Source organism: Choloepus didactylus, chromosome 2 (genome assembly GCF_015220235.1).
Source record: "Choloepus didactylus isolate mChoDid1 chromosome 2, mChoDid1.pri, whole genome shotgun sequence".
NCBI lineage: Eukaryota > Metazoa > Chordata > Mammalia > Pilosa > Megalonychidae > Choloepus > Choloepus didactylus.
In genome coordinates this window covers 170,608,104-170,620,857 of record NC_051308.1, presented here as the reverse complement: position 1 = coordinate 170,620,857, position 12,754 = coordinate 170,608,104, and the positions used below count along the sequence as shown (strand labels likewise).

Below are 12,754 nucleotides of genomic sequence, written 5' to 3'. Positions count from 1 at the left end.
TTATGTAAATAAATCACTCCTTTTTTGTTAAAAAAATAGATAAAACTGTCAGAAAGAAAGCAACAAACACCTAAAATTCTACCAACTTAAATAATCACAAATACTTTAATGACTATGCTTTCATGCATTTTTATATGTATGTGATATAATTAAAAAGATGATTCATTTATATTTTGAACCCTTATTAAAAATTATAATATATTAAAATTCAAACAGTTCCTTGGGTTTAAAAAACACATATATAAACCTTTAAGAAAATACATTCAATGATAATTAATGGAAAGGACTCACCAGGAGGATTCTATTTGAGAAAAAATTTATTTTATTTTGTTTTATAAAAGTTGCATTCAACATGGCATGTATATAGTTTCATCAATATTATTTATAGGAAAAATAATCTTTGATATCAAGGTAAATATCATTGAAAATATTCTAGAATTCAGCAAAATCAGCAGTTCTGAAGCAAATCTTACTTTAGTATAGTTGAATGCCACATTAGATTATGTCTAAAAACGCCATGAAGGAATACAAGATGTGAAAATTCAATGTATTAGAGTGTTCCAAGTGAGAGATCTCTTCCAGGGGATTACCCCATTGGATCAATTGGATTTTCTCATGCCTCAAGGAGGGAGGGCATTGCTCCCTTCTTGAGGCATGATTCAAAGAGAAGGGGATGTCAAAGAAGTGAAGGGGATGTCAAAGAAGATAGAGATCCACAACACCTACACATTCTTTCTTCTTTCTTTTCCTTCTATGTTGTTAAAGCAGTGAAAGTTCATGGCCATAACTCTTTCTTAACTCTTAGATGCATCCTCTCCTTAACAACAAATCACCTGATCCAGCTGGAGGAAGCCTCAGATGTGGAGGTGAGAGGGAAGAGGGGAAAAAGGGAAGAGGGAGATAAGTTGCCTCTGACATAAATATTATAGAAAATTGTTTCCTCCCCCTCTGAATCTCTTTCCTTTTAATAGCTTCAATGGGTGTGAATTTTTCTCACATGATATCCTTTCTAGGATTCAAGTGTGAAGTATAAGAATTAAATGAAAGATCATTCAAGTCAACAAAGCATAAGTGAGAGAGAACTGATCTCACAGTGCAGCCTAGATTACTAGAATTTTGCAGTAGAATTTGAGGCCAAAGTCCAGTGAAGAAGTCTTTTGCTTGGCTAATACTCCCTGTACATATATTTTCCTCAGTAACCTCTGAGGAAAAGGATTGAAAATGCCAAAGCCGATTTCAAATATTCTTGCGTGTCCCAGCAAAATCTATCATAGTGGTATCCAGATTTCCCTGAAATCCATCATAATAGTGTCCAAGTTTCCTTTAAACTTGATCTAATTGACCACCATAATTCTGTATTTGTCAGCCTAACCTACAGAATTAGCAATCACTCTCTGATCAAAATCTGTAAGCCAAAGACAAATAATGTTCCAAGCAATTGTTCCTCAATTTCTTCAATTCAGTCCTAGTTTTTACCAGATTTCCTTCCTCACAGCTCCTGACTTTTGGTTCTGTATCTCATTTACAGTTTATTCTTACTCCATAAACTTTCAATGTTTATTTGGACTTCTGGCTTTGTGGCATGACATTTCCTAAATGAATATGGCTTGAATTCACCCTCTGGCTCTTTTCACTTTAGTTTATTTATGGAAATAGGAAAACTTCAGACCTTTGGACCAAACACATTTCATCTCAACACAGGAACAAATTCAGATATTGGTTATTTCATCAAGTTACTGAAACTTCAATGTCATTTTTTGGTTAATCCTTTTCACTGCCTTGCTCACAGCATCTTTTTTTTAAAATGAACTTCCTGTATTAAAGACAATGTTTTCTCACCCCCAACTCTTTCACTTCTCCCTGAGTCTTATACTCTCTGGCATTAATTGTCTTCACTATATTTTCTAAGAAACCAACCTCCAAATCACAACAGAAAAGGTAGGTAAGTGGTAAAAATAATAAAGGAATATAACTAAGTCAGCTGAAGAAGGAGACTACAAGTGGAGCCAGCAGAAGATTGAAGGATGATTTCATACAAAAGAAGTAAAGATATATCAAAAATTAATTTTATAATCATTGAAACTTTTTCAATTGTTTTAAGAAATTGAGCAGAAGACATTTCTATAATGTTCTATAAATGGTGGCTATAAAAAATGAAAAAGCATAGGACAATGTACTTATTCATAGAATATGAAAGAATAGTTCTTAAAACCTGATTTTAATAGAGATGTGGTTAGCAGAATTATTTCTAATATGAAAGAGTTTTAGAAAACACCATATAGTGAACATATTTTACCAAAAATTTCATAACATTCACAATAATTCCAAAGCCCTGACAATGATATATTCTATGTAAATCCATAGATATTAAACTCCATATGTATATATTTTATTCCTATTCATGCACATACAGTAATCATAACAAAATGTATACATATGTGTGATTATGTATGAATAGATATGAATATGAATATGTCTGTATGTATATTCATGTCCAAATTGGTTATTAGTATAAAGCATTCACTGAAAGTCTTCTGTTATAAAGATGTTGAAAAGAAAGTGGGTGGCATGATCTGAAATTAATCAGTTTGTATTCTATTTCAAAGGTTAAAACACACTTCACATGAAATTTGTACTTTTATAGAGCATCCTATCTTCTGAAGCAAATGAATACAGTTGGAACTAATGCTGATAAGGAAAATGTTTTAAGTAGTTTACATTTGCCTTTTAAACTTATATGTTTATTCAGTGTGTAGATTTGTGGTATTTAAGGGCTTGAGGACATTCCTGAGGTAGGTCTAGAACAAAGGCCCACATTTATACTGAAATCAGACTAATGACAGTCTGGACCTTTTCCTCTCTTCTAATCATGCTAACGAAATGAAAACATTTGTAGCTCAGGCTACTCAGGAGCAGGTCCACATAGGAAGGAGTTTATCACAGAGTGCTTTACAAATTATAAAAAGGCTACTCTTGTTAGTTCTACCACAATGCCAAGTTTTCATTTCTACTTTTACCTAATGTACAAGTCAAAACAAATCTCTTAATGGTAGGAAAAAGCACAGATTCTGAAGTCAATAAGACCTGGAATCAAATCCTAGTTATATCACTTATCTGTGTGACTTTTAGTAAATTATTTAACCCCTCAGATTTAATTTCCCAATTTTAAAAATGAGACAAAAATATCTATTTTAGAGTGTTGAAGAATAACTTACACACCACATGCAAAATATCTAGCACAGTGCCTGGCACATAGTAGGCACTCAATAAATGTAGGTAAATTTCCATTTCCATTGTGTCCTCAAGCAATAAGTGATTTGGCATAAAATACTGAGTGAATGTTATGCTACATATAGAATTATCAGCCTTTAATAGACACTAAATATTTTTTCAACCACTGATAAGAGGTTTTACTTTAATATTAATAAGTGCTTTCTATAACTAAACATGTGAAAATATAACAATGCATACTAAGCATAACTTATAAAGTGGTTTTGGTAAAAGTAATTAAAAAATTGCATTTGTAGTACTCCTTACTGTATGACTTGTCTCACATCGGGAAAATCTAAAGCAGAATATTAACAATATAACAGAAGATATTTAAAAGAGATTGAAGAAATTCTTATTAATGCTACATAAGTTTTAACTTTAGTAACAATATATTTCAAAGAAAAGTAATAAAGTGATTATACTTACATATTTCCAATGGGAAAGCTGTTCTCTTATACCAGTTTCAGGCTTAAAAAACAGATCTTTAAGGAGTTTATCTTTATATCCTTTGTGTATGTAAATCCACTTTGTTTCATAATAACTCTTAAATTTTTCCTGCTGTTTTTTATTCAAAAACAAGTAGCTGTATATGAGGGGGGAAACTGTCATTTAGTTTTCTGACATAAAAAATTAGAAACTATTCATGAATTCACATATCTTAGAATACAGGGTGCTAGATTTAATGTAGTATTATTTGCTTTTACCTAATTACTATAAAATACTATTTAGGGACTAAGGTTTGGTCTCAATATCCATCAAGAGATGAATGAGTGCTGAGAAATCTCTCTTCCTACAAATCCACAATTATGTATTTATATCTGATTATGCATTTAAAAATATAATAGCAAGGAGAACATGACTAAATTATCCACAGAAATATAAGGTAACTAGTGTGAATTATTTTTTCCTCCAAGTAAAGAAGTAACATTTTATTTTAACCTAGGAAGATACTGTAGAGAAGTGCTATTCAATAAATTATAATGCAAGTCACAAAAGTATTTTGTTTTCTGTTAGCCAGACTTAAGAAAAAGCAAATAGAACAGGTGAGATTAATTTTAGTACTATGTCATATTTAAATTGATATAGCTAAGACATTATCTAATAAATAATGGCATTCACAAACTCACATCACACTAAATGGTGAACACTACATGCTTCCTCTCTAAGATCAAAAACAAGGCAAGTATATACTCTTTCACCAAACATATTCAACACTGCACTGGAAATACTATCTGGACCAATAAGGCAATAAAAAAACAAACAAACAAAAAACAACAACAACAAAAAAAACATACTCTCACCTTTGAATACAGATGTAAAAATTCTAAATATTAGTGAAAAGAATTCAGCAACGTAAGGTAATTATATTGCTAAGATAAAGTACTGCAAAATTCATTACATCAACAAATTAATGGAGAAAAAGTATAATTATATGAGTAGATGAAGAAAGGGCATTAGAAAAAATTCAGCAACCAACCTTGATTTAAAAATCTTTGTAAGAGAGGACAAAGGAAACCACTTTGATCAACATCATGGAGACATTTGACTAAAAGTCAATAACAACTAATTATTCTATGTGATGAAATAGTAAAAACATTTCAATTAAAATGATGAACCAGGTAGGAAGCTTACCTCTGCCATTATTATTTAATAATAAAAGAAATTGATATTACCCCAATGAATACAGTCTTCCCATTTATCAGAGATTTGGTGTGTCCCATCTATTCTTTTCCCTCATTCAACATATTTTTATTGATAACCAACGAATCAGTTCGTGTAAAGTATACTATGAGAATACTATTTATAATGGTTTATTAAGAGAGGTTTATTTCTCATGCTGACCAGTCTAGGCTGGTGGGAAGCTCTACTGTGTAGTCATTCAATCTTGCTTCACCATACCCAAAGGCACTGTGAATAACTTGTATGACGAATGCACACAACCCATGATAAAGGGAAAGACAGGGAATCAAAGGGGCACAATTTCCTTTTAAGCACATGACATAGAAGTTGTACCCATTACTTTGTTCACATCAAATGTAACAAAACAATCAGATGAATGCAAACTGCAAGAGAATCTGAATAATACAATCACTGGCGGTCAGCCAATTGCCAAAAGTAATGAAATAATGGATTTGCAGTCTGCAAATGTCTAATATGTCCTCTGTGAAGAGACCACAGTCCTTAATACCATGGAGCATACATTCTATAAGTAGAGACAGATAATACAGAAATGAAAGACTAAATATATAATCTGTCAGGCAGAATTATGTTATTATGGAAAAATAAAAAAGTATAAGTGAATTGCTTTTTACATAGAATGGTTTAGGGTAGTACATCTAAAGAATAGACAAGATATAGTTAGTGTCTCAGAAAAGAGCATTCCAGCCAAAGCAAACAGCAACTGCAAAAGTCCACCTTTGAGAAATAGGAAGGTCATGAGATGGACAGTCATTGCAGAATTTTTGGAAATGCCTTTTAAAAAGGATTCCTTTGGGGGGACATTTTCAAACTGGAGAAATGAGGAGAACTGTGGACACTCTCCCTTGTGAAATAACCATAAATGGTGGAAATTATTTTAAAATAGCCATTTAAAAATTTTTGGAAATTGTCCTAAGGGCATAGAGTAAATGAAGAAACATTTATTCTAGAAAATGTACATAATAGCTTGGAGCTATGTACCCCAGAGAAAAACATGTCTTAAACTTAATCCTTTCCTGTCAGTGTGAACATTTTGATGAGGTTAATTCAGTTAAGGTGTGTCCTGGGCCTTAATCCTATTGCAAGTATCCTTTCTAGGCAAAATGAAATTCAGACACACAGAGAGAAAGCCTCATGGGAAACAGCCAGAAGTTGGAAGTCAATGGAACCAAGAAGCCAGGAGAGTCTGCTATGTGCACTGTCATGTGACAGAAAAGCCAAGGTCCAAGGATCACTGGCAGCTAGACCAGCAATCTTCTGGGAAAAAGCATCACTTTAATGACAACTTTATTCTAGACTTCTCCTAGTTTCAAAACCATGAGCCCATAAATTCCAATTATTTAAGCTAACTCATTGCATAGTACTCTCATTAGCATCCAAGAAACTAAAACAATCTATCAAATCTCAGTAAAAATAGGGAGAGTAAATGACTTTTAAGCCACAACTTTTCCTTCTCTCCCTACCTCCCCCCACTCCAGTTCAGCATGATGGAAGCTCCACTCTGAGTAGGTAAAATCAAGAACATAGGGTCCCTCTCCCTCCAGGTTCCAGTTGAGGGTTACAAACTCTCCCCAAGAGGGGCAGGGCACTGAATTTCTCAGCCCCCAGCCCAGCTCCATGTTGCAGAGGCAGATAAGTATGGGGCCCTCTTCCTTCACTGAGCCTCCACTAACAGTCAGAAGTTCTTACCCACATGTAAGAGGTCAAGAATACTGGAACACTGATCTCACTTGGGCCAGTTCACTTGTAAGGCAGAGATTCCATAACAAGAAAAAAAAAAAAAAAACTGAGAACAGCAGAGACTTCCACCCCAGTTCAGCTCTCTGCTTATGCAGAAAGGATGTCACTCTGAGAAAAGTGGGCCACTGTTCCCCTCTTCCAGCTCTACAGATATTTTGTCCAGAACATAGAAGCAGGTCAGAAAGAACTGAGAATGCTGAAGTCCTTCCCAGGTGAACTGACTTTATCTGAAATGGGCAATCTTGAAAACAAGGAAGATTGTGGTGGCAAGCAATTAAGAGGAGGCTGGACACCCCATAAGAACAAAAAGCTAAACTATAGACCAGTGACAAGATTACCAGAGAGAACCAGAGAAATGAACAGCTAAGAAGAGAGCCCTTCTGGGATCATAAAAAGGATCAAAGCCTGGTCTCTAAGATTAATCTGTAAAGGGGCCCAAATTTAAATGGTTCAGAATGTGGAGCAATTTATGTCCCAGAGCATTTGAAAACAATAGAGTAAGCAGCTGGCAACTGATGGAGGCTAATATCTGGTGGGATACCAAAGCAGGCAGAAAACCTCACAAAGAGATTAGAGAAAGAGACAGTTAAGGAGAGCCTGGTGGGTGACTTTCGGGGAAGATGGTGGAGTAGTGAACTCCAGGACTCAGTCCTTCTAACAAAACAACTATTAAACAGACAGGAACTGTCTGAAATAACCATTCTGGGGCTTCAGAGGCCAGAACACTGTAAATCATCCAGAGAAGAGCAAGAGGAAGAGGCTGATAAACTATGACACAGGAGAGTGAGTTGCTCTCTCCAAGCGTTGGCTGCCAGCACCCGTCCCCCACTCTTGTGGTGGGACACCTGAAGGTCCAGTCCCTGGTTAGCTCACTGCCAACAGAAAGGAACATAAAAATCCTGATCTCCAATAACAGTGGTGGGCATAGCAAAGCACTAAGCATAATTTTTGATTAGTGAACTCAGATTAAGGGGGCCTGACTCTGGGCTATTTCAACCCACCACGGACAAAGGTGGTGGCATCCATTATTTCAACCCTACCCTGGACAAGGGCAGAGGCAGTGGAGATTTAAAGACAGTGCTTACTCAGGGCAATGGGAACAGTTGGCTGAAGGGCAGCATTTGCTGAGCAGGCCAGGAAAAGACAGTCTTGGGGAGATGTTAAAGAGCCTTTTGGTGTCCTCCCTGATTCCCTCCCCAGGGCATTTTGGAGACAGTCTGCACCTTCTTTGTGGGTCCCTAGCTATGTTTTGGCTGGGAAATACTAACATAAAATCCTCTGCAAGGTGAACCTCCTCCTCCTCCCAGAATTTGCACTCCAGGCAAAAGCAGATAGAGACAACAAAAAGATAATAAAAATATAGAGAGACAAAACAAAAACAAACAGAAAAGAACAAGATTCCTGGATAAGGAAAAGAGGAAAGGAAGCTTTCTCCTGGAGGTGAAACAATAGCATAAAAACTGGTTTTAAAAATTATACTGCATATACAGGTACAGGGAAAGAATCAGATGAGGAAGAGCTGAAAAATCTGATCAATTAAACATGGGCAATTCTAAAGGTCTAGAGGAAGTTGAACCAAGCTCAAAGAATAATCTTAGCACAAAGCCAATGAACAATAAAACCATAGGCAAGAAAGAGAAACTGACCTTCAGAGTAAACTCTTCAAGATAGTCAGAAGACCTGGACATCAGCAAAAAATTACAAGCCGTACTAAGAAGCACTAAGACTTTGGTACAGTCAGGGAACAAATTAAAACTTCTGAGGAGACACATAATTTGGAACAACTAATCAAAGATGTTGAAACAAATCTCCTAAATCAATTCAAGGAGATGAATGAAAATATGGATAAAGAGACAAATGATATTAAGACAATGTGTGAGCATAAAGAAATATTTGAAAGTATGAAAAGAAACATAATAGAAATTATGGGGATGAAGGAACAATTAGAAAAGAAATTAAAATACACTACAAGCGCATACCAACAGACTTGAACAGGTAGGACAATCAGGGAACTAGAAGACAGGACAATTGAAATCTTACAAACAGAACAGATAGAGGAAAGAATAGAAAAAAAAATTGAGCAGGGTCTCCAAGATTTAAATGACAGCAAGAAGCATGCAAATATGCATCATTAAGGTCCCAGAAGAAGAGGAAGGAAAAGGGGCAGAAAGAATATTTGAGGGAATAATGGACCAAACTTTCCCAACTTTTATGAAAGACATAAATTTACACGTACAAGAAGTACAACATACTCCAATCAGAACAAATCCTAATAGACTTACCCTGAGACACATACTAGTCAGAATCTAAAATGCCAAAGATAGAGAATTCTGAAAGTAGAAAGAGAAAAGTGATAGGTCACTTAAAAGGGATCTGCAGTAAGACCAAGTGCCAATTTCCATTCAGAAACTATGGAGGTGAGAAGGCAGCGGTATGACATATTTAATGTATTGAAAGAAAAAAACTGCCAGCCAAAAATTATCTGGGCAAAATTGTCCTTCAAAAATGAGGGAGCATTTAAAATATTCACAGATTAACAGAAACTGAGAGAGTTAGTCAACAAAAGATATGCCCCATAAGAAATATTAAAGGAGTTCTGCAGGCTGAAAGGAAAAGACAGGAGAGAGTGGCTGGAATTAGTGTGAAGAAATGAAGATTATCAGTAAGGGTAAAGAAAGGGTAAAGGAGAAACAAAAATAGAAATAGAGGACATAAAAAAACAAAGGACAAAGTCACTGAATTAACTAATGCCTTTACACTGCTTGAATGTTAATGGATTAAATGTCCCAATCAAAAGCTACAGCTTAGCAGAATTGATAAAAAAAAAAAAAAAGAAAGCATGAAACAACTAAATGCTGTTTAAAAGAAACTCACCTTAGATCAAAAGACACATTAGTTTGCAGTGAAAGGATAGAAAAAATATTCCACACAAACAGTAACCAAAAAAAAAGGTGGGGTAGCTATTCTAATATTGGAAAAAATAGATTTTAAATGCAAAACCCTTATAAGAGACAAAGAAGGACATTATATATTACTAAAAAGGAAAATCCACCAAGAATAAATAACAATCATAAACATTTATGCACCTAACCATGCTGCACCAAAATAGATGAGGCAAACACTGGTGAAACTGAAGGAAGAAATAGGTGTCTCCACAATAATAGTTGGAGACTTCAATACGTCACTCTCACTGATAGACAGAACATCTAGACAGAGGATCAATAAGGTAAAAGAAAACCTAAATAATATGATAAATGAACTAGAACTAACAGGCATACAGAATATTGCACCCCAAACAGCAGGAAATACATTATTCTCAAGTGTGCATGTATCATTCTCCAGGTTAGATCAGATGTTGGGCTTCAAAACAAGTCTCAATAAATTTACAAGACTGAATTTACACAAGCACTTTCTCTGACCATAATGGAAAGGTAGAAGAACTGGAAAATTCCCAGTGTATGGAAGATAAACAACGTGTTCTTAAATATTCAGTGGGTCAAAGAAGAAATTGTAAGAGAAATCAGAAATATCTTCAGACAAATGAAAATAAGAACACAATATATCAAAACTTATGGGATGCAGTGAAGGCAGTGCTGAGAGGGATATTCATAGCCCTAAATACCTACATTAAGAAGGAAGAAAGAGTTAAAATCAAAAACCTAAATGAACACTTGGAGGAACTAGAAAAAGAACAGCAAAATATTCTCAAAACAAGCAGAATGAAATAAATGAAAAATATTAGAGCAGAAATAAATGAAATTAAGAGTGAAAAAACAATAGAGAGAATTAACAAAAACAAAAGTTGTTTTTTTGAGACCAGTAAACTTGACAAAACCTAGACAGAGGGAAAAAAAAAAAAAACAGATTATGCAAACAAAAAAAATTAGAAGTGAGAGGAGGGCATAACTACTGACCACTCAAAAATATAAAGGATCATAAGAGGATACTATTAGTGACAGTATACTAACAAATTAGACAACTTAGATGAAATGGACAAATTCCCAGAAACTCATGTACAACCTACACTGAATCTAGAATAAATACAAACAAAGAAAAGCCCGGGAGCAGATGGCGTCACCCATGAATTCTACCAATCATTCAAAAGAATTAATACTAATCCTGCTCAAACTCTCCCAAAAAGTAAAAGAAAAGGGAGCACTACCCAACTCACTCTATGAGGCCAACATCACCCTAATATCATACCCAGATAAAGATACTATAAGAAAAAAATCTACATACCAATTTCTCTTATGAACATGGATGCAAAAATCCTCAATAAAATAGTTGCAAATTGAATCCATCAATGCATCAAAAGAATTATACACCATTATCATGTGGGTTTTATTCCAAATATGCAAGGGTGGTTCAACACAAGAAAATCAAGTAATGGATAACCACATTAACAAAATGATGGAAAAATCACTTGATCATCTCAATTGATACAGAAAAGGCATTTGACAAAATTCACCATCCTCTCTTGATAAAAACACTTTGAAAAATAGAAATAGAAAGAAGCTTCCTCAACATGATAAAGGGAATATATGAAAAGCCCACACCTAACATCGTACTAAATGGTGAGAGACTAAAAGCTTTCCCTCTAAGATCTAGAACAATGCAAGGATCTGACACAATTCAACATTGTGCTAGAAGTCCTAGCCAGAGCAGCCATGTAAGAAAAAGAAATAAAAGGCATCCAAATTAGAAAGGAAGAAGTAAAATTTTCAGTATTTGCAGATGACATCATCCTATATATAGAAAGTCATGAAAAATCTAGAACAAAGCTACTAAAGATAATAAACAACAAAGTAGTGGGATACAAGAACAACATACAAAAATCATTAGCTTTTCTATACACTAGTAATCAGCAATCTGAGGAAGAAATCAAGAAAAGAATTCAATTTACATTAGCAACTAAAAGAATGAAATATCTAGGAATAAATTTAACCAAGATGTAAAGTACTTGTACATAGGAAACTAAAAAACATTGTTAAAAGAAATCAAAGAATGCCTAAATAAAGGAAGGGGCATTCTGTGTTCATGAATTGAAAGATTAAACATAATTAAGATGTCAATTCTACCCAAATTAATTTTCAGATTCAATACAGTGCCAATAAAAATTCTAATAGCCTACTTTGCAAAAATGGAAAAAAAACAATTATCAAATATATCTGTAAGGGTAAGGGGCCCCAAATAGCCAAAAACACCTTAGAAAGAAGAAAGCTGAAGGCCTCACATTTCCTAACTTTAAAGTATATTGCAAAGCTACAGTTATCAAAGCAGCATGGTACTGGCATAAGGATATATTGACCAATGGAATCGACAGAGAGTTCAGAAATAGAACCTCATATCTATGGCCAATTTATTTTTGACAATGCTGCCAATTCCACTCAATTAGGAAAGAAGAGTCTGTCAACAAATGGTGCTGGGAGACCTGGATATCCATAGGCAAAAGAATGAAAGAAACCCCCTATCTCACATAATATACAAAAAAAAAAACACACAAAATTGATCAAATATATAAATTTAAAAGCTAGGAGTATGAAGTTCCTAGAAGAAAATGTAAGGAAACATCTTTAAAATCTTGTGGTAGGCAACCTTTTTTAGACTTTACTCCCAAAACACAAGCAACAAAAGAAAAAAACAGATAAACAGCACCTCCTCAAAAGAAAAACTTTTGTGCATCAAAGGACTTTGTCGAGAAAGTGAAAAGCCAACCTACTCAATGGGATAAAATATTTGGAAACCACATATCCAATAAGGAGTGAATATCCAGAATATATAAATAAATCCTACAACTCAACAATAAAAAGAAACAAACCAATTTTAAAACGGCCAAAAGACATGAATAAATGTTTCTACAAAGAGGAAATACAAATGGCTAAAAAGCATATGAAAAGTTGCTCATCATCACTAGTTGTTAGAGAAATACAAATCAAAACCACAATGAGACATCATTTCACACCTAATAGAATCGCCACTCTTAAACGACAGAAAACTACAAGTTTTACAAAGGATGTGGAGAAATAGGAGCACTCATTCCTTGCTG

At 34.4% G+C, this 12,754-nt stretch overlaps 1 protein-coding gene across 1 annotated transcript in view; it reads right to left on the bottom strand.

The window, feature by feature from the left end:
* The window catches only part of LRRIQ3 (leucine rich repeats and IQ motif containing 3), a 235,148-nt gene that overhangs the window by 98,272 nt on the left and 124,122 nt on the right, over window positions 1–12,754 (bottom strand). Inside the window, exon 8 of the mRNA XM_037826915.1 lies at window positions 3,697–3,853. Within this exon, the coding sequence (XP_037682843.1) occupies window positions 3,697–3,853 (157 nt within the window). The remainder of the gene's footprint in view (window positions 1–3,696; window positions 3,854–12,754) is intronic.